The sequence below is a fragment of the Athene cunicularia genome (assembly GCF_003259725.1).
Source record: "Athene cunicularia isolate RWA chromosome 6 unlocalized genomic scaffold, athCun1 chr6_part1, whole genome shotgun sequence".
Lineage (NCBI taxonomy): Eukaryota > Metazoa > Chordata > Aves > Strigiformes > Strigidae > Athene > Athene cunicularia.
In genome coordinates this window covers 9186610-9207815 of record NW_020799105.1, presented here as the reverse complement: position 1 = coordinate 9207815, position 21206 = coordinate 9186610, and the positions used below count along the sequence as shown (strand labels likewise).

General features: G+C 34.7%; 1 protein-coding gene across 7 annotated transcripts in view; it reads right to left on the bottom strand.

Moving 5' to 3' along the window:
- Positions 1-21206, bottom strand: part of CPEB3 (cytoplasmic polyadenylation element binding protein 3) — a 97762-nt gene that overhangs the window by 52028 nt on the left and 24528 nt on the right. For 5 of the 7 annotated variants that reach the window (XM_026851206.1, XM_026851207.1, XM_026851209.1 and 2 more), the window contains exons 3-4: positions 12584-12743; positions 453-509 (exon numbers count right to left, since the gene is read on the bottom strand). In XM_026851206.1, coding sequence (XP_026707007.1) covers positions 453-509; positions 12584-12743 — 217 coding nt within the window. The remainder of the gene's footprint in view (positions 1-452; positions 510-12583; positions 12744-21206) is intronic. The other 2 variants (XM_026851211.1, XM_026851213.1) reach the window with 1 other exon arrangement.

The following is a 21206-nucleotide window of genomic DNA, read 5'->3' as shown; positions in this document are numbered from 1 at the left end:
ACATCCCTCCAGTCCTGTCTACTTAATGTTTTAGGGAAAACAACAAAGTAAATTCCATCAGCCAATGTAAATGAGTGCAAAACTTGTAACAACTCATCCCAACAAGAAATATATCTGAAGAGATATCAGAAATTAAAGTTACAGATTTAACACACATATACACCCACAAAAGAGGAAACAACAGAGAATGTTTTGCAACACTATCTATAGCAGATGTTATAAAGCTTCCTGTGGAATACACAAACTATTCAAAGGCCAATATAAAGAATCACCAATTCTACCAATAAAATCAGAGATGACTGATTTACAAAAATAATTTTAAGAGAGTGCATATAAACTTCTGTGCAAATATTATTACACATATTTATGTCTGATTGTATAGCTACATAACAGTAAATGTAAGCAATAATATTCAACATGACAATATTAATCACTAGATATTAGCTACTTACTATTAAGAGCCATAATATTGTCTGTTCCTGGATGATGGAAGTTTATTCCCATACGCCCTGCAATATAAATAAAAGCTATTTTTAATGTTTTTATTTCAAAATTGAATTAAATTTATTAATAAGAATAATTGCTAAAGGGGATGAACAGTCAGGGTAGACAAATCTTCCATCTACTGAAGACAACCTCCCAAGAATACATATTTACAATATTTAACACCATAGAGTACCTTTAGTGTTATGTACTTAAAATACTCGAAAATCACATAATAAACAAAGAAATAATTGGTTTTTAAAACATCCCTTTGTAGTGGGAAAGTATTATGTTTACCCTTCAAAAATAAGGCCTCAAAGTTCAACCTTGCTGTGGTTATGCCATTTATAGTAGGCTTCAAATAATGAATTCAGCATTATAAAAGCTCCACTTAGTAAAAATAAATAAAATCTGTAAAAATATATATAATAAATGTTTTTTCCATACTACCTGGGACACCAGAAGCTCTTGAGTTAACAGACTGTTGGAGACAGAATGCTTGCCCTGTTTTTGTACTCTTTCCTAAGAATCTGCTATCACTTAGTATTTAGTAGAGGAAAAATAGTGGATTGGAGGGAGCATTGTTCTCATGGACTACATTCATATACACTTTAAAAATATTTATTCTTGACCCATAATATGGGACCATCATACACAAAAGGTTCACCATAAAATTGAAACGAACTCTGCTGGTGCCAGTTTCCAGGAAGCTAGAGAGATGCAAAATAGTACCAATTTTCTCAGGTGAGATTTAACAATTAAAAGGTTGGCCTAAGAATATCTGTGATGACTTCAGGAACTAAGTGCAAACAAATTCATACACGGTTACTGTCTTTCAAAGGACACTTAGTCCACAGAAATCTGCTTTTATTGCCAAATCAAGAAATGAGCCAACTCTACCACTCTTCAGAGTAGCTTTAGTTTTAGATACTATTTAACTGAGCTGAAGTATTAAAAACTTATCCTGAATAAACTTTGTAACAGGACTTTAAGTAAATCTCCCAAAACAATTTGAAAGCTGTAATTTATATTAGTATTTGAAAAAAAAGATATAAAATGAACATTATAGCCACATAATAATTTATTTCAATAAAGTAATGTACATAAGTTACAAGTGTTGTAACCCATTGCTCTCCCTATCTCTAGATTTGTGGTTGTTTGAAGACCAAGGCAGAAGGCAGTTTACTTTTCTTCACTACCTTGACATTCAACCACGGGAGCTCAAGATCCACTCACTATCCTGAAGAACCAGTATAAAGCATTAAGTTCCTGTACTTCCGCAAAACCAGGTTTTAACAAATAAGCTTTGACAAAGCAGAACTAAAGCCAATCTCCTCCAACATTTTTAGTTGCTATCAAAAGCCTTCTGTTTCCAGTCACAGAGACTGCTGTGCTGTAATTAATATTCTTTCTGAACAGATGCAACAAGAAGTTTCAGTACACTTATGAAACTGCCACAAGCAGCTTAAGAAAAGCAAATATATATTTTCTTCACATTACAATTTTCTCATTCTTTTGAATAAAATACATTTAAAGTGCTGCTACAATAAGCCTATAAAGAAAACAGCACCTCCAGAAAGAAGTGGGGGCAGAAGGAAGGTAAATAAAATTTTCATATTTACTTTCCAATGCTCTGAGCAAAGCTTCTTAAAGGGATCTTCATTAACTTCTTCAGATTTCCTAATTACAGACATAATTCTCCTATACATATTTTCACATAAATCTGGTACTGCAGAAACATTAAAGCTGCTATTATTTCAATTAATATAAGCTTGTGCTAAAATAGTTTAGAAATCTTGCCAGATTGACATTAATTCCCCATTAATTCCTTCCTTAACAGCATACTAATGAGCATGAGTTTACAGATATTACTTGTAAGGAAAAAAGGTGTATAAAATATACTTATAAACTAATACTAGTAATAGAAAAGAGGGAACTGCTATGAAAAAATATAGTAAAATTTGAATGCATAATGTTTGGATGGGACCCCTCTTTTCCTTTGCTGAAGTTGAAATTCTGCTGTTTGACCAGCTTCAGAAATAGAATCGTATCTGTGACATCTGGGTTTGTTTTTTTCCTCCCTCCAGGCTGTCACTGGACCAGGTGCTGCTTGTGTGACATTTTGTCACCTGCCCTTGGCCTGCTATTTTTAAACAGATCTTGTCAGCTATCTTTTAAGAGGAGCAGAAAATACAGAGCAGCACAAGCAGAAGGACTTGTTCTCACACTGAGCTAAGCAACGGTGTGGGATAATTCTGTGCATCTTCAGAGGTCCCCTAGTTCACTTCTACAGAAACACACAAAGTGCGTTCAAAACACACCTGTATTAAAAGCTTTCAAACCAGACTGGTAATGCATCAATCTTAAAACAATTAGTTACCAATAATGATATAGCTTTTCGTATTAGCTAGAACATATGAGTATCTTGCTGCTTGAAGGAAACGATTCAATTTTAAAAAGTGGTCATATGCAGATTACAAAATGCATAATTATCTAAGAAACAAGAACAGAGCACAAAAAGTAAATTATAAATTTGTTCATTTGAAGGTGCAATGTAAAACTGTGAAATGTAATTAAGAACATGTACTTTCAAGGATCTATTTGGGTTAAACACGGAAATGACTATCAGAAAACAATCAATTTTAAGAAAAGCACACGTATGCTACCTGGAATTTTATGAAGTCTATATAAACACATATTTCTAACTATAGTTTTAAATTTAAATCTCTGGATAAAATTACTACTTTTCAACAATCTTAAGCACAATAAAGAGAAACATAAGAGGTAGAGCACAGAAGTTACGGTCTCCAGCAGTTCACTGAAGTCATAAATAGGAACCCTTCCGGTAACAACATCCCCAGTACTTGTGATTCAGTGTACATCTGCCATTTTCAGTTTGCCGGTCTTTGTTTCATAACTATCTACTAAGTATATTTTCAATTACGTGCTTTTATAACACGCACTTATATTACTGCAGTTAGGTTGCAACAATATCACTCTTTTACATAAGTCTGTTCAATTAATAATTTTAAAAAATTAATCCAAATGTATACTTCTTGTTCTTTAAACATTTCAGAGTATAAATGAGGTTTTAATGATTCTTGTATAGCCCAGACTGTTCTTTTGCATATCTTATGTCATTAAATTCCTTAGATTCTCTCTCCGAACAGCATTAGGAGACTTTTCTGGACAGACTGCTAAGTGCTCTGCTGCATGTCCAATAACATGCTTGTCATGGCAGAGAGATCAATTCCTTCTTAGAGCACATCTCAAGTACATGCATCTTCTGTTCTGTCTTATACTGGAAATAAGATGATGTTAAATAGAATTTAACTTCACTTTATCCTTTATAGAAGAGAGTCATGGTTTTGAACCAATTCTGAAATTTTTCCAATAACTTAAGTATACCCTTCCCACATATGAATCTCTTCATTAAATCTTTCACAAATAGATGATCTGATTTTTTTTAATTGTCTAGATAATTTCAAGTCACGTGAACAGTTTTGAGAATGTTGTTCCAGAAATAACAATCCTGAATATCAGGCAGTTTTACCACCACTGGAGTTTTTTTGACAGTGCCCACTGCCAGGCTTGCCTATAGTGGACCCCTTAATCTCAACTTTAATATACACTATTTTTAGCAGTTATTCAAGTTTATGAGCACAATCTGTTTACCAACTAAGCGTCAAACCAATCTTTGATTTCATCTTTGTATATATGTGCTGGTATTACCATTATTTTCCTATGTCTGAAACAAACACTCATGATTAACCAGTTCCAGACCGATAACTACTGGTTTTGATTTAAGAGTTAGTTTTCTCTTTATTAATTTTCTCTTTTATATTCATTTTCTCTTCTTAGGTGCTCTATGGTTTTTCGAATTTGTGAAATCCTAATCAGCTCCTGAACATGAACACTCACTCAGTGAAGGATTTTTAAGACTACAGTTACCTATATTTATCATTTTCATGTTACAATCAATGTTGGTTATATATTGAGTAAAACTTCTTATGCTGTTTTACCTCAGGGCTTTCACCAAGATTGACCTCTTATACCAACTGGACAATTGGTATTTGGCATGAGATTTGCTAGAAAATAGCAAAGCTGGGCTGCTTTTGACCTGTCCTGAACTTACTGGGAATGGTAACGTCCTCTCACATAGTTCTTAAGATTATTATTGATATCAATTACAAGTTACGACTAGAGACTCCAGTGGCAAGGTCAAATGAAACTGGCAACAGGATTAGGTCTGCTATATTTCCTGAGTAATAATACCTCCTTCATCATTCTTATCTCTTCTATCAAATTATTTCAAAGTTGGTGCTAACAAAAGGAATTACAGAACAGCGATAGTTATTTGGATGGATAGGTAGCAAGTGGGGTATAGCAAAGTTTAGACCAAAAAAAGTGCAAAAAATCAAAACAAGACCAGTATTCCCTCAAACATCTGAAGTTTATTTTGACCCATATGTATCTGGGGGTCTAGTTTACAACACAACCTAATATCCCCCAAACACATACATCCACACCCCAGCTCAGCCATGAGTCTTTGCTCCATGACTCACAAATGGCCAAAAAGCATGAAGCATGTGTGTGTGTGTGTGTGTGTGTGTGTGTGTGTGTGTGTATACAAGAATTTTAATCATTTTAACCTGAACAGACCTCAGACCATTCTCTCTTCTCTTCTCCCCAAAATACAGACACCTGAAACTGATGCTACACTAACTCAACAGACATGCCCAAAACAATTTCAAAAGCAAGAACTATGTAAGCAAGGGTTTGCATAAAGAATTATAAAAATAAAAGGTAACTCTCTGAAGAAAGTTGTTGGGGCTTTTTAATCTTTTTTTCTTTCCCCTTCCTCCCTACCCCTCCCTTTTTTAAAGTCTGTCAATTATTCACACCCATAATTTAAACACCTTTTACATAATTTAAACATCTTTTACATATTAACATACTCAGCAGAACAGAAATATATTGTTTGCCAGAAGGCAAATACGAAGAACTATCACTGTGTTTACATGTATATATTTTTACTGTGCAAATACATACTGTGGCAATGTGAACAGAAGTGTATAATTATCAGCTACGAATATCTGTAATAAAGCTTGCTGATACTAACTTTTTCCTATCACATACTAGAGAAATATATGCCATAAGTAGAGAAAGCAACCTATAAAATATAACAGCATATACATTACAACAAAATGCACTCTTCATAAGTAAATTATATTGCTCCAGTAAAACACAAAAGTCTTGCATATATATAAGTAGTGCCAACACTTTTGGCCTGAAAAGCTTTCAAAATATTAGTACTTTAAAAGGAAGACCTAATGAACATAAAAAGAAATGTGGCTTTACTTGTAAGGCATAGACAAGTATATGTACATATACACCCATTCTACATGTTGTTCTAGAACTGTATTCAAAAGAACAATATTGGTATTCTTATTGATGAGTTTGTGGGGAAATAAAATAAGCCAATATGAAAACACTTTTCCATTAGCAATCTACACTAAAATATATAAACCCCTTAAAACTGCAGAGAAGTGAAGAAGAATAAAAGAAAAATAGAAAAACAGCTTTAGGTCTCTGAAGCCAGTCTTCAATAGCAGAATGAAAAAATCAAAATAAAGAGAAGGCAAATTTGGTATCCGTATCACCACGCCTTAAACTAAACAAAGCAAACAAAAAAACCCCACCAATCCTACCCAAAACAGATAAAGCAGGTCAAAGACGATCTGCTGGATGCCAGCAGAAAATCAGGAAGTATGATCATACTACAAGATTGTTGAAGAAAGCACTTATTTTAAGAAATATGAACCATTTAATGGTCATATTCTGTACAAGAAAAAGACAGGATTTTCTTAAATAAACAGAGTTTCAAATGGAAAGGAAACAGAGTATGTTTCCTTTCAAAGGATTAGCTTGAGTGGCCTAATTTGACACAGAAATAGATGTGCAAAGACATCTGTCTGCTCACTCTGGTTTTTCACGTGCATTTACAGAAAAGTGTCTGATGAGCACTGAGGTTTTGAGAAATGCTGTTAAAATGAACTTTTTTCTAACGAAAGTGTTGCAAAAAGCTCTAACTGGGTGGCACCATTTCTAGGACTGAAATGACAACATTTGTTCTATTTGCACAACCTTTGTGTTCAGTTGCTGACTGGAAACACAAATATGATACATTCACCTTTCACTTTTCTCAGGTCATGTGGCAAACACTGCTTTACTTGCAAAAAGCTTATGAACAATTAGAGCTGAACAAAATCTAGCGACATGCATTGAAGTTAACTGAAGATCAAGATGGAAAAGTAAAGGTCCATTCTATATGTATTATAATACTAAGTTGCGTATAATCTTCAAACACTGCCATCAGACCTTATAAACAAGTTAAATGTAAATAGGAAATCTGAAATTTTACTTCGTTTTCATATGACCTGATACAGTCTTTACAAACTTCAGTTTTCTGTTGTGCAAATATATGAGCGTCATGCATATTAAGTATTGAAAATCAAGATTAAAGGTTTCCCAACAGATGCTGTTGTTACCTCTGAACTCTTGTACATTTGTACTGTCTCAAACAAGCTCAGAACAACAAATGCTAAAATAGTCAGAGAGCATGTACATTCTACTGAAATATTATGACATAATCAGCACATATTTTATGTATCCTTCTACAGTATGATATCCAATAAAGTTAGTTTTAATAAAGCCTAGTCTTGAAATCCTCCTTGTTCATGTGTTGGCTCCAAATACTCATAAAGATGTGTCACATTGACACTTATAATAACCTTAGAATTTTTGTTAGTTAGGGACTTGCACATTACAAAGTTTGTTTCCATTCTGATATAGAATAAAACCCAAATATTACAGTTATCTACTGCAACAGTAAATTTAAAGTACATATTTTGAAGGGACATTTCTCTCCTAAATCTTATATTTTTATTCAGTTTCATGACCTTTCAGTAGCACATGTGCATAGCATATGACCTAACACAGCTGAAATATTTTATTTAATTATTTAAAAATAGAACAAAGGCAGCTGTTGGTTACTACTGATCAAAATACTTTTATAGATCAGAGCGCCTCTGTTTGTGTTGCAATGCAATAGTTTGACATGGATAAACATATTGCAACAGTGACATATTACACCATAGACAGGAGACACTTTGATGCAGGAAAGAAATGTTTTAGTCAGTAGTAAGTAGCATCTACCCATAGCTATTCTGATAATTCAGATTTGCCCTACAGCATTAGGTAGAAGCAGCATATAAATACCAAGAGGATATAAACCAGTGCAAATGTATCCTTTCCTTGTTAAAACAACACTCTCGCATGTATTCACAGAATATAATATATTCTATCAGCAACTCAGCAAATAAATAAGACAGTACAGGAGAAACCTCTCAGAGGATATTGCACATTTTATCATATAGGCCTGTTACAACTTAATAGAGGGAACAACCAGATCCCTTGGCCATATACAGTAATTCATCTTTAACTAGAAGAAGCTTAACAAATCCTTTACTGTACTTTTTTCCCCCTCTATTTCCTCCTTTTTGACAGGAGAAAAGGATTTATGAATATTGACTGAAAAAGAAGAAAAATGCTGAAGCTGGTCTTGATGGCAGAGAAAGCTGGTAAGAAAGTCTGCCCAACTGTCTTGGGAGAAAAAAAAAAAAAGAGACTTCCTTTTTAATAAGTTTGTAGTCTTTAAATTTCAAAGCATGAAAATGGCAAACAATTTGTAAAGTTACAAAGTTCCCAGATTACAAGGACAGCAGAACAGGAACCTACAGCAGGGTACCCTTATCTGGATGGAAAAGCTAAGAAAAACAAATCAGTTTTAGACAGAAGCAAAGAGCTGACACTGAACACCTTCTCCCAAGACCGGGCTCAAAATGAAATGCAAAATAGATGTATAGGCTGGTAATTTATCTAAATCCAAAAACCTCAAAGCTAGGTATTAAATCTCTCTTACAGTGAGAAACACCCAGAAAGAACTAAGTGACCCTACCTCTCCTAGCTGGAGAGCACCAAGTCAGCCTGCCAACCAGGCTGAGTTAGCACTCGCTCAGTGTAAGTAATTCAATACTGCAAGACTGAGGATCAGTTAGTTTCTGCTGCACTAACAATCCTTCAGCCTTTCTCTTGTTCCACACTTGAAATAAACACCTCCAAAAAAGTCACTTAATCACATGCCCTCTCAAGGCCAAGTGGAGCATACCTTGAAAGAAGTGACCTGCTTTAGTGATCTTGAAATAAACGCAATCTCCACGGCCTGCAGGACTAAATCTGTTCATAGCTCAGATTCAGAGGAGGTATGAAGCTTCAACTACTAAAAACAAGACAACAGTATCTTCCTTTTGCACCCCTGAGCTTTTCCACTACCTCCACTGAACAATGCAGAGCATGAGAAAACTTATACCCCAAAACGAGAAGAAAATATTCCAGAACTATTTCAATTTGGTCTTCTCATCAGAGTCTTTTATGGGTAAACCTCCCATCCACATTCTAATCTAGAGCCTTTGTTCTAGATCCAAGATACTTATTTTTTGTTTCAAGTATCTGCTGGGATGTGAGGGGGCATATATGCCAAGAGAGGCTGTGTTCCAAGCAAAGTTTCAAACTTCAGATAAACCACCTGCAATATTAATGAATACATATACAGACAGTACTTCTAAAAATACACATTTGCTGAAGACTTTGTTGCCAGCAGCAGGCTAAAATGATCCTGAAATAGCTACACTGGCTTTGTAACACGCTCCAAGACATGTATAGCTTTTCTAGAATTAAATCTTTCTGTGTTTTCAAAATCAAAGGCTTTTGGTACTCATCTTTTCACCTCTTCCACCATTTGAAATGATTTTTCTTTGTTTTTTTAAACTGTGATTTTTGTGGTTGTTTTACTTTCTATCTACACAAGAAAAAGCTGCACAAAACCTAAGAGAGGACAGTCACAGATGTCAGAGGAAGGGAAGATTTAAAGGGAAAAAACCCACTCAGTTTACTATGAAAGACAGAGGAGAGAAAATCAAGAGGAAGTAGCTCTGAGATTTGGTTAAATTGATAAGATTCAGAGCAGCTGAAATTTCACACAAGAGGCATTCACACAGGAATGTCTATGAGGAATTGAAAAATCAAGTTGAAGTGCAGAACCAGTATATTCAGAAGGCTTCAAGGTGAATATAAATGAAAATGTGACGATAACTTAAGAAACAAGCAAAAGCAAGCAGAGTTGATCGCTTACTTTCTCAGCGTGATTACAGACTAAAGGAGAGTGGGATAAATAAGAAAAAAAAAAAGTGAGTTTAGAAGACAAGATTAAGTGAAATTTGAGGAAGACGCAGCAGTTGAAAACCTTTGGCATCTTTAGCAGAGGAAAAACAGGAATTGGAGGTACAGGGGAAGAGTCAAAACCAATGTTTGCAGGAAAATAGGTTTTTGTGGAAAGGATTAAATTGAAATAGTAACATAGATCTGTTTAACAAAAAGGAAGACAACACTTCTTGGAAGGGAGAATGAACATGTCCTGAAACAGCCACTCACAAATACTGCCAGTCATGCTGCATAGTGTGAAGACATCAGTAGAGGAAAGTGCATGCTAGGTCAAGCCAAGACTGGAGGTTAGCAAAGGAAACACTGCAGTTAAGAGGGAGGAGGAAAAGAAAACAAGACAGGGAATTAACTATCAGTGGGGAAAAAAAACAGCTGGGCAGAGACAGAGAGAGATAACTAATAGTAAACAAGATTTATCCAACAGTTACTGGAGTGGAAGCTAGAAGAGAGCTAAGTAATGAGGCAGAAAGGCCAAAACAGGTGAGCAGCACTGAGTGAGAAAATGAGTTAGAAGGAGCACATCCAGTAAGTGACAGAAATGTTAGTCTGAAAAAAAGTAAAACTAACAGTCCCACTAGCAAATATCAAACTTTGCAATTAATATCCAACTCTTTCAGTTTACTTTTTGAGTAGAGGGAAACAGTTCCTACTGCTGTCAAATGTACATTTAAATTAGCCAGTGTTCTACATAAATTAATAACCTAGTAGAGATTAAAATATTAAATTTGTTTTGGAAAGGATACTTTTCTTGAAAAGCATGAAGATGCTTAATGAAACCAAGAACTTCATTTGTGTCTCATGCAAAACACCAACATTAAATAGTGTTATGACACTCAGGTGCAGCTGTGAAATATGTCACTTGCAACACTTCATAGCTTAGCTGAGAATTGAAAACTATTCTTAATAGAATGACCCGACAACACAAAAGAATTAAAGATTTTTACCCATTATTATTTTATGTGCTAATGTTCTGATCAAAAAACGGTTTAAAATGGTTATAAAAAGAGACAATAATAGAAGTATAAGCAAAATTGCACTTATGTTACGGTGTTTTTCTAGAGTAATATAATTTCTAATCCCATCTTTCTCATTTTTTCCATGCTCAGGTTCATATGGAAATTCAATCTTTAAAAAACTCGGCTCATTTTGTATATTTAAATAAATACTGATTTAAAAAAAACCATGAAGTTTTAGCTAGATTATAATACATTTTAATAAGACACAATAAATACTTAAATCTACTTACTAGCAATTTGATTTGGTTTTGTTTTGGGGTTTTTTTTGTTGTTTTTTTTTTTAAATACCAGCCATGTGAAATGTATATCCAGCAGAAATCTCAATTTTGTTAAGCTTGGTTTTTTATAAGTTTCATGTTAACACTCATTTGAGAGGACTGTGATCAGAATACACAAGACTATCTCTTGCCATTTTAGACAGCTGAATTAACGGTTAAAGACATATGAAGGCTATAGCACAGCAAATTTCAAGATAATAGTGGAAAGCACAGGTTAAAAGAGCTGAGAGCACAGAACCCAGTTTGGTATGGTTGTGAAAAAACCTCTGCACCCAGAAAGATGGCAAAAAAGGCACAAGACCTTAGACCAAAAAAATATTTTTTTCCACATATATAAATGGGAAGAGGAACAAATGAAGCAATCATGACATCAGAAAGGTATGTATAGAAGCATTAGAAGCACTGCGCCAGGGAAAGTTCAGACTAGATATTAGGAAGCATTTCTAGTCCCAATCCCTGGAGGTGTTCAAGAGTAGGGTCGATTTAGAGCTTAAGGATATGCTGTAGGTGGGAACGATGCTAGGCAAACGGTTGGACTGGATGATCTCCAGGGCCCTTTCCAACCTAGATGATTCTGTGATTCTGTGACTAGCATAGGAAGTGCCATAGATAACTAAATTTCTTCTCTATCAGTTCCAGAGTCTTGACTTAGTTTGGGAATCGTAGAGTTTGTGAATCATTCCTAGTTCAATACTTCCTTTGTATATGGCTTATTATTAGTGTTACTTTCAAAGTCACCAAGAATACATGTGAGCAAGAATATGTACCTATTTTTAAACCTAATCAGGGAAAGATTAAGGCAAAGGAGTGTTCAGGTTGATCAGGAATATTTATTCATTGAAATGCTGCCACAGCCTTTCACTGTTCAGTATCAGCTAAGTATCAGAAATGGTTTCATCTCTAATGTTACACCTGGTAGAAAAAAAACAGTTTAGTAGCATAAATAATCAAAACTTTCCCAGCACTTAACAACATCTAATAGCTTTTGGCTCCCCCTAACAATTTGAAATCCAAATTAAGATACATTTTTTAAAAATAAATATGAAACAACTGTAGAGAGTAAGCTTGATACAGTGGTTGGTTTTAGAACCCTGTATACTAGCTGATACAAAAATAAGACTAGTATTAACTTTGAATAAGATGTTGAACATAACAATTGGACTCCAGTTGCACTATACATTTTCTGAACCGAGTGATTGCAGAAGGAGACCCAACTGTGCCATTTGCTAATAAACAAAACCAAGTTTTGGAAATGTCAGTTAGATAATATTATGATTGTGCACTTATAAGAAATGTATACACATTTCACCTTATCTTCCTACAGTAGAGATGATTATCTTAAGATGGATAACAGAAGTTTTACAAAACTGACAACTCATCCATTAACAAAAAGTTTATAGCAATTCTGAAAAGCTGATTTTTGTTTAAACACCAAGCAAGCATGGACATATGAATATTCCTAACCTGTAAAATGATTCCTCCACATTATATCAGCGAAACTCATTGGTGGGCCACTGGGAGGGTAGTGTTTACCTTTCAGAGGCTCATGATCAGTCCTTATCATATCCATTAAGGAATTTTCCAAAGAGTGCAAGTTAAAAGTGTCATAGGGCCTATTCCGGTCCTAAAAAAAAAAAAAAAAAAAAAAAAAAAAAAAATCATTTCTTATTTTATAAAACTCCCATATCCAATTCTACATTTCTTTTTGAAAGAACTTCTTATATTACAAAAACCTTGATAAATATAAGCCTACAGTTGTTAAAATGATACCCTTCATTTTCCAACTACTGTTTTCACCAGTACAGCTATGCAGAGCTTTTTGATACTCTTAAAAAAACATAACTACAAACAATAGTTAATTCTAAACATTATAATTTAAATAAGAACTTAGAAATAAAGCAGTATTAATGTTTGCACTGGGGAAGTGAAATTGTTTCAGAGTTCAGAGATTTTTGTGTTACAACTTCATCATCTGCCTTCTGCAACAAGTGCTACCTTAAGATCAGAGTAGAAGCAAGTAATGCTGAAGACAACAGGAGGCACCTTCGTTCCAGAAGGTACCAAGTAATTCTTCAGATGTCTAACATGAATCTCACAGGTTTAAGCAAAGTACACTAGATGCAAGACAAAACAAAAAGCAATATAGGATATGTAACACTTTCACACTAGGGCACTCAAAAACCTGAGCAAGGGTTGGTTTGTATTGTTTGAATCTCTCATTTTTCATTCGCTACAGTTCAGATTCTGTTTTTTAAGTAAGTAAAAGGGAGAAAGAAAACAAACACACACACACACCCCCCACCCCTTTAGCAGGCCTATTAAAATAATCAGTTTCAAACAATCTTATGGAGGGAACAATCTACCCATGCCCATGTATCTAGAGTACGATAAGGCAATGGGACAGTACTCTAAATACATGTATCTAGAGAATATGGGACAGTAGCAGAACGGCCCCTGTAGTCAAAAAGTTTCTAAAACACATTCGTTTTCTTATTCTCATCACTATAATTTTAAAAAAGTAAAGCACAACTTTGGAAATCATAGCTGGTTTGCTTTGTACACTGTATTATGCTACAATTAATAAAGAGTAGTATAACATTGTACTGTGCAAACTGAAACCTTCATTGTAATATGTCCCCAAAATTCCTGGAGCAATGTCTTTCGCATGCTGGTTACTATAAGATAATCTTCTTGCTTGAAAGAATAAAATTTAAAATACTCAGATAAGAGGCAGCAGTATCCATAGAAAATATATCAAAAGTTTTGTCTTAATAAATACTATTTCTCTTGAACCTGCTTTTTAGTAGGTTGTCTTTAAATCAAACTAAAGGAGAAGATGAGTTCACTGGTATAATTAAGCTTTCTTTTAATATTCCTGATCTGGAATTCAAATAAATACATTAAAGGTTTGCTGTTACAGAAAGCTCCAAAATACAGATCTTTTTACTGCCAAAAATCTCATGTTCCCACCAGTCTGCCTGCTCTAAACTGAAGATTCAAATTACCTTCTCCAACATGCTAATGTTGTATTTTCTGTAAATGGACTAGAATTATTTTCTTCACACATTTATTTCACCTACTGAGCATTATTTGGAAGTCAATGTGATGTCCAAAGAATTAATACTTCATTTTTATTAGAAGCTATACTAAGCACTAAAGTTCAAATGAGCTCACAGATGTCCAGTTTTCATTGTTGATGATTTTTAGGTCTTCTAGAGCTGTTTAGAATGACAACATTTGTATACTGTATTGAAAAGAGTACTTGTTCACCTATCCAAGTGGATCAATACATATGGAATATAAAACAAAATTTATGCCCAAGAAATCTAAAATAAATCGGGAGGGAGGAAGGGAGGCAAACCCAAAACTCTGAGGTAATCTTTTTTTCCTAACAAAACTTTTTTTTTGGTAAAACAACCTACTGCTTGGTAATACGTAATAGAAGAGTGTTTTATTTCATATTCATTTTCTTTAAAAAATGCAAGGCCAGATTGAAAAGACAAGCATAACCTGCACATAAAAGAAAAAAAAAAATCCATTCTTGTAATATATTAGTAACTTGACTAAATAGGATCTATATTATTCTCTCAAAGCAAAAATTTTAGTTGTCTTTTTCTATTTGTTTCTTTTAAATATCCTTTAAATAGATGTACTGTGAATATGTAAGGAGGTCAGGTGTTACAGTACTGAACTATGGCATATTTTTCAAGAGAAAATATGAAAGCAAATATACAGCTCATATCCTAAATAGGGGTGGGGAAGTATTTTTCAGTTGGATCAGTCCCCTGATCTGGTTTACTATATGTAGCAGAGCTGAGCTGGCAAAACCAATACTGGCAGGAGAGCAAAAGGGCAGGACTGCTGCTTTTGCCACAATGATAGTTTATTCCAGCTTTAAACATTCCCAAGATTACAGTCTTAGAGGCCGGAAAGCGTGAGTTCAGAAGAGGACATAGCCTACAAATTTAATTTAATTGTCCTTTATTAACATATGTATGTCATATTTTAAGTTTGCTACTATAGCAGCAAATCTCTGGGAGGTCCTACTTTGTTCTAAAACTTCCTAAGGAGCTGTGCACATGCACACATGAGAAAAGGGAGAAAAAAATGGTATCATCGAAGGCAAGGACAGGTTTTCCAGAATGCAGAATGTTTCTAACCTTTTAAGGGGCATACAAACCTGCAATATATTTTCAAGATTAAATTAGACCTACATTTGACACAGGCAGATAAATTTAATCAAAACCCTTTACCTAGGCAATTATGACACCACTATAGTAACTGAGCAAGCTAAATCAAGTAAAGGAAATTTAGACACAACAGATTTTTATGAGTATGTTGTGACATGTGCATAAGCGTAACGCATGCTGACTATCGGCTTCTGCACACACACACACACACACACACACACACGATGATGTTTCCTTATTTCTCAGCATGAACAGGTTCTCCTGGTTTTGTGAACTGATACTGTACCATCTCCCAGATTTGCCTTTTACATTCTTTCCACAGGTTACCAATCTACTGCCAAACAAACCCAACAACAGAAACAGTTCATAAAGGTCCTTAGTAGCACATAGAAACTTTGTAAGGAAGTTCTGGGACTAGGACCATGAATGGAAATCAAAATATAAAAACCAGAATGATAAAGCAGAATAAAAAATCTGGAAATTTGAAAATCAAGACAGCCTGGAAAATCTGCTGGGATCTTCTAGAGCAGACAAAGACCCTAAAACCTACTTAGATAAATTACATTATGGGTAAAAGAGAGATCCCCAGCTACAAGGCACTCACTGCCCTTTGGCTACACAGCAACCATTAAGTTAGAAGATGATTAAGTTCACCCTGCCCATGTTGGATTGTACTTGAGCTGTGTACAGACCGCAGCTCCTTCCTTGGTTGTTGCTAGTACATATGGCAGCCTATTTCAGTTCTTACAACACTCTAGGCTTCAAAGAAAGAAAAACAGCTTACTAATAACAACTCTCAGAAAATATATGGGTCCCAGAGCTTTAAATCCTAGCCCTTGGCTGTTACCTATACATTCATTCATGACACTGACTTCCATAAAGTGTATATGTTAAGCATAATGAAAAATTACAAATACATATGCAGGATCATATTTTTGAAGGATCACAAAGAGAAATGGACCTGAAGTTGAAGTTGGGTCTCAACTTTCTACCTTTAAATATCTTACTTGTGAGGCTAATTAAAAATGTCATAAAACTGTGTCTATAATCTGTTTGTTAATTTAAAAAAAACAAAACAAAACAAAACCAGCAAACAGTAACTTTGCCAAAAAATAACTGCAGTCAAGCACTAAAATGAGAAAATACATAATTTGCATTTTACACTTTATGAATATGTATTATGCTAGTTTTAATTACCCAACCATAGTAATTTTTCAGAGGCACACAATGAATCAGCTTCAGGAATGAATCAAAACAGTGCTTTGAAGAGGTCTGTTTATCTCTAGGACAGATTCCTGTATTGCCTATTCCAGGAGATGGCTGAGGTATAATCAGTGTGTCAGCAACTTACAGGAGGAGAAACAACATTCTTAAAGTTATCTTAATTATAAAACAGATTACTTAGCAGTACCTGAAGTATGTAATTGACATGTGTGCGTATCATTTGAAACCAAAAGAACTTTTTCCCTTTGTCATACCCTGTAATGTGGTGTGCTTCGTCCTGCCCCCTTCAGACTCAGAGCGTGGGCATGTAAGGGCAAGGCCTACCTAGCACTACTTCAGTTCCCTCCCAATAGATACAAAGACTATGTTTTTTCTGGTAAGAGGGAAAGGTAAAGACTGAGAAATTCTGACTACATTATGGATGATAAAGCCATATAGCTAGGGCCATAATAGGTGTGAGGTGGACCTTAATACAGCCTGGCTTCCTCACTACCTCTTTCAGCTTGAACAGGTAGCTTAAAGTAACTGGAACTAAGGAACTAAAAAAGGAAATGACCAACATATCCCATGACAGAGACATGGAGAACATGCACCTTGCTCCAAAAACTGAAGTTCTATGTTTTTCTTCTGCCTCTGCAGAGGATTATGGCAGCAGACACACTTGACCATTAATTGATTAAACTACAGGCACAAAGTAAAAAGTTTTGCCCTGAGAAATCATGTCAGGAATTTAACACATTGCCCAAGACTAGCTATCATCCAAACTCAAAATCCTTAACCATGTATTTTAGCTTGTGTTGAATCCTTGTTGGCATGGTCATCTGCATCTGTAGCACTGAGTACACATTGAGCTGAGAGATTCACCTGATCTGCCTGGTTTTTTAGTATGCAAGTAGCAAAACTTCAGGTACCTAGACCCTTCCAAAGCTATGTCTCCCTGTGTTTATATGTTTTGGTACATCCCCTAAGTGACTTCCTATTAAGCTTCCAAGCTTCCTATATTCTGAACAATATCTCAGTTTCAGTAATTTATTTCAGTGTTCTGCATTTTCATGCTGTCCTACATTTTCAAGCTTCCTTGTACCAGCATGTAGCACAACACAGCCCAAGTCTGCTGAGCAACAAGATGGCCTCCACTCACTGAATTGTTAACTGTTTCCAAGAGAATACCAAAACTCCACTTAGGCTTACAGAAGTCTCAGCATTTTTTACTTACCAGATTCTGGGACATTACATGTAGTATTTCAATCAGAAGGAAGAGATTGGATCCTGAGGAATGGTTAAAATTCTTACGGCTTAAACAACTTTCTTATTAACGCAGACTCCTTCACTGTGGTCACTGCTGTGTTTCATTCTTCTGTGCCTGACATAAGCCTGGATTTGGTTGCACAGGATTGCTAAGCATTGCCAACTAAAGCTGAAGTCAATGGAAGCACAGCTTTGAATAAATACGGGATAAAATGCCAGCACTGTTTTAAACTGGGCTCACTCACTCTGTTCTAGCACCTGCAGCAGGGCTTATTACTAAGAACACAAGGAAAACAAGTTTGTCTCACTCCTATATCCCAATCCACAGCAGCAAAAACAGAAACTGCAAAAGAAGTATTACGGAAGTTCTGCTTGGGATATGCTTAATCTGCCATGATGGTGCACATGAATGATCACATACAGCAAGCTCTAAATACTCACTAAGCAATCTTTAGCTGCTAGCAGCTTAAGCTGTGATGCAATTTCACTTGCATTCTCATTAAAGTTTAAAAAAAAAAATAAAATTCTTTCAAAAGATAGAAAATCTAAGGAAATCTATGGTCACATGGTGAAGTAAAATGATCACTTTGCAAAAGAATCAAAAAATTGTAAATAGCAAGTGTTACTTCCTTTGCAGCTTGGTGCTGGAATACTGCCAATAACAACATGACTAACAACACAGATGCATGCAGAACTAGAATAACCAGAAATTTCAGTAATTTTTTCCTTACATTGCATTTCATAAAAACATAAAACAAAACAAATAAGAAGTCATAAAACATAGGTAGGGGGGAAAAACAGGATAAAAATCTATGCCCATGGTAAAGAACATTACAGCAGAGCTACTAGTACTAAGTCTTAATGGAATTTTATTTTAATTCTGCTTTCTTTTTTAATCTTTCCAGTTAATTTTGGATAGTATTAAACTAAATCAGATTTATTATGTTTCTTTACTGGAACAAAAAGGGGAATGCTTTCTTATGTTATTATTGCTCTTGGAATGCCCACAGAAGAAACACATCAACTTTTCATACATTTGTCTTTTCTCCCTACCAACCATAGCACATTTTACTCTCATAGGTGTTCAGCAGTTCACTGGGCAAAAGGTGATTTTCAAGCTTTTTCAAAAAGCTTCTAAGAAGAATAAGGAAGTTTAATACAAATATAAAACATTTCTAATTGTGTATAGGTTATGGAAACATTTCCATATAATTTGAAAAATAACATTTCAGAACTCTAGTTAATGATACTTAACCATCTTGCCGGTGTTATATGAACTTTTATAGCTAACATGCAAGAACTCAGATTTAATCCAAAAGCCTTCAAAACTTAGATCTACTCAAGCAATTTTTTCCACAGAGAAAAGTAAAGGTTGTGTTCAAACTTTACCCCTTTATAAATTCTGAGTTCTAAAATGTTACCAGAAAACTAAAATCTCTCAGTGAAATGTTTGCAAATTTTTATTTCCAAAGGAACTAAAATGCACAGAAATAGGAAGAGACAGAAGAGGCATTTTACAGAATTACCAAAACTAATATAAATTATATTATTCATTTTAAAGATCATTCTATTTTGCAGTTAAGATGAAATTCCCTTTTTGTATACACTTAATACATGCTCAAAATACATATAAAAAAGTTCAGTCCTTATAGCCATAAGACTTGGCATCATAATCACTTAAACAGAATATCCTGACAACTTACTGAATATTCAGTATTTGCTTGCAAACTGCAGGGAAGAAAGTAACAGAATTAGCCTGTCTTTTTCTAAATAGAAGTTGTAGCTACAAGGCAGGGAAATACACTGTTTTCCTGGTTTAGGCAATTCATGTTTTGGAGTTCAGGGAACAAACCACAATATGGCCCTACTGGATACAAATATAAATGTATACGTATATACACATACACATATATTTATCTGGTTCTATATTATATGTTTTATTTCTTTCACCAGAGCCTTACTAAGTAAGTCTACTTATTGTGTTCTTTGAAGTACCCTTAGCTATTCTTCCAATGCAGATTTTTATGATATACCAAACATACTACTTACACAATCACTAGTCTTATTTCTCCACCTCAGATTCAAAGACAGTGAAGCACCTAGTCAAGTGCTCAAATTACCTAACCTAATGCTCCAATAGGAAACACTGCTTATTACCAGCAAACAGAAATATAATAAACTTAGTATTTCAAACATCTTTTTGCCATAAAATAATTAGACAATGCGTTTTAAAAAAAACAAATCCAAACACACACACCGCCCCAACAACCAAAAAATCAAAATAATTTACAAAACAGCTATTATTCTTACACCCATTACACTACGGTAATGATCTGCAGACATTACAACTGACTATGCACTCACTGACAGGATTTATGTTTAGTCATATTTTGTTCAACGCGATGCTTTAGATAAAAATCTGCTCATCAGTCCTGCAGCTGAATGCATCTCAAAAAGCTGATGTATCCACTTTCTATTATAGTTACTGATTCCAGTAACAAATGGTTCTAACACTTGTAAAATATAGGATTAAAATAGTTACACCCAAGATGATCATCAATTCACAAAAACAAGCAAGTGGAAAAAAAAAAGATGTCAGCAGTAGAATTTACAAGGCCATTCATTATACCCTTGAGCTATTACAATGACATAATTTAACTGGTTCATGGGCCTGCTGTGCAAGAGTTCAACACCAATAAGTTACCTTTGGGCTTCTACCACTTTGTTCAGTAGAATGATGCCTGTGTACCATAGCAAGGAAAAACTAACACTGACCTAAGAACACCTTGCCAGCTAAATCTGCACGAGTTAAGTGCAAACCTCAAATCACAAGATGAAAGCACTACGAAGATGTAAAGACTGAAGAGGAGAAGGAAGTATCAGGGATGCTGCAGCATGAAAGGATCTGAAAGATTTACAATAGGAGCAGTCTGTCTCATGATATTATAGGATAATGAGACAAAATGGGAGACAGAAAATAATACAAGTAATAACCATCAAAGAGATGTCTGAGCACCACTGCCCAGTAGCTTCATTTACTATGGGCACCACAGTAAAGGAATCTCAATGATTTCTCTGAAACAGAAATAGTGGGTTTGTGTATGGTTACTGATCATTAGTGACATGGAATATATTGGTAAGGTTAAAAAAAAAAGTGTCACTGAAATGTTTAAGCCTTATGAGAAACAAAATATTGTCTCTGACACAAACTTGTGCTTTTAAGAACAATGTGACTAAAATAATTTCTAACCGGTGTATTTCAAGTCAGGCTCCTGTTCCATTTCTACCATACTCATTTCTATCACGCAAAAAACCCTGTAGGTGCCAGAATTTCAGATAGGTATTACAAGAAAAAAGGGATAAGATATTGCATCTGTTCATTCAGGAAAGATTTTCACCTACATGTTTAGAGAATTACCCTCAGA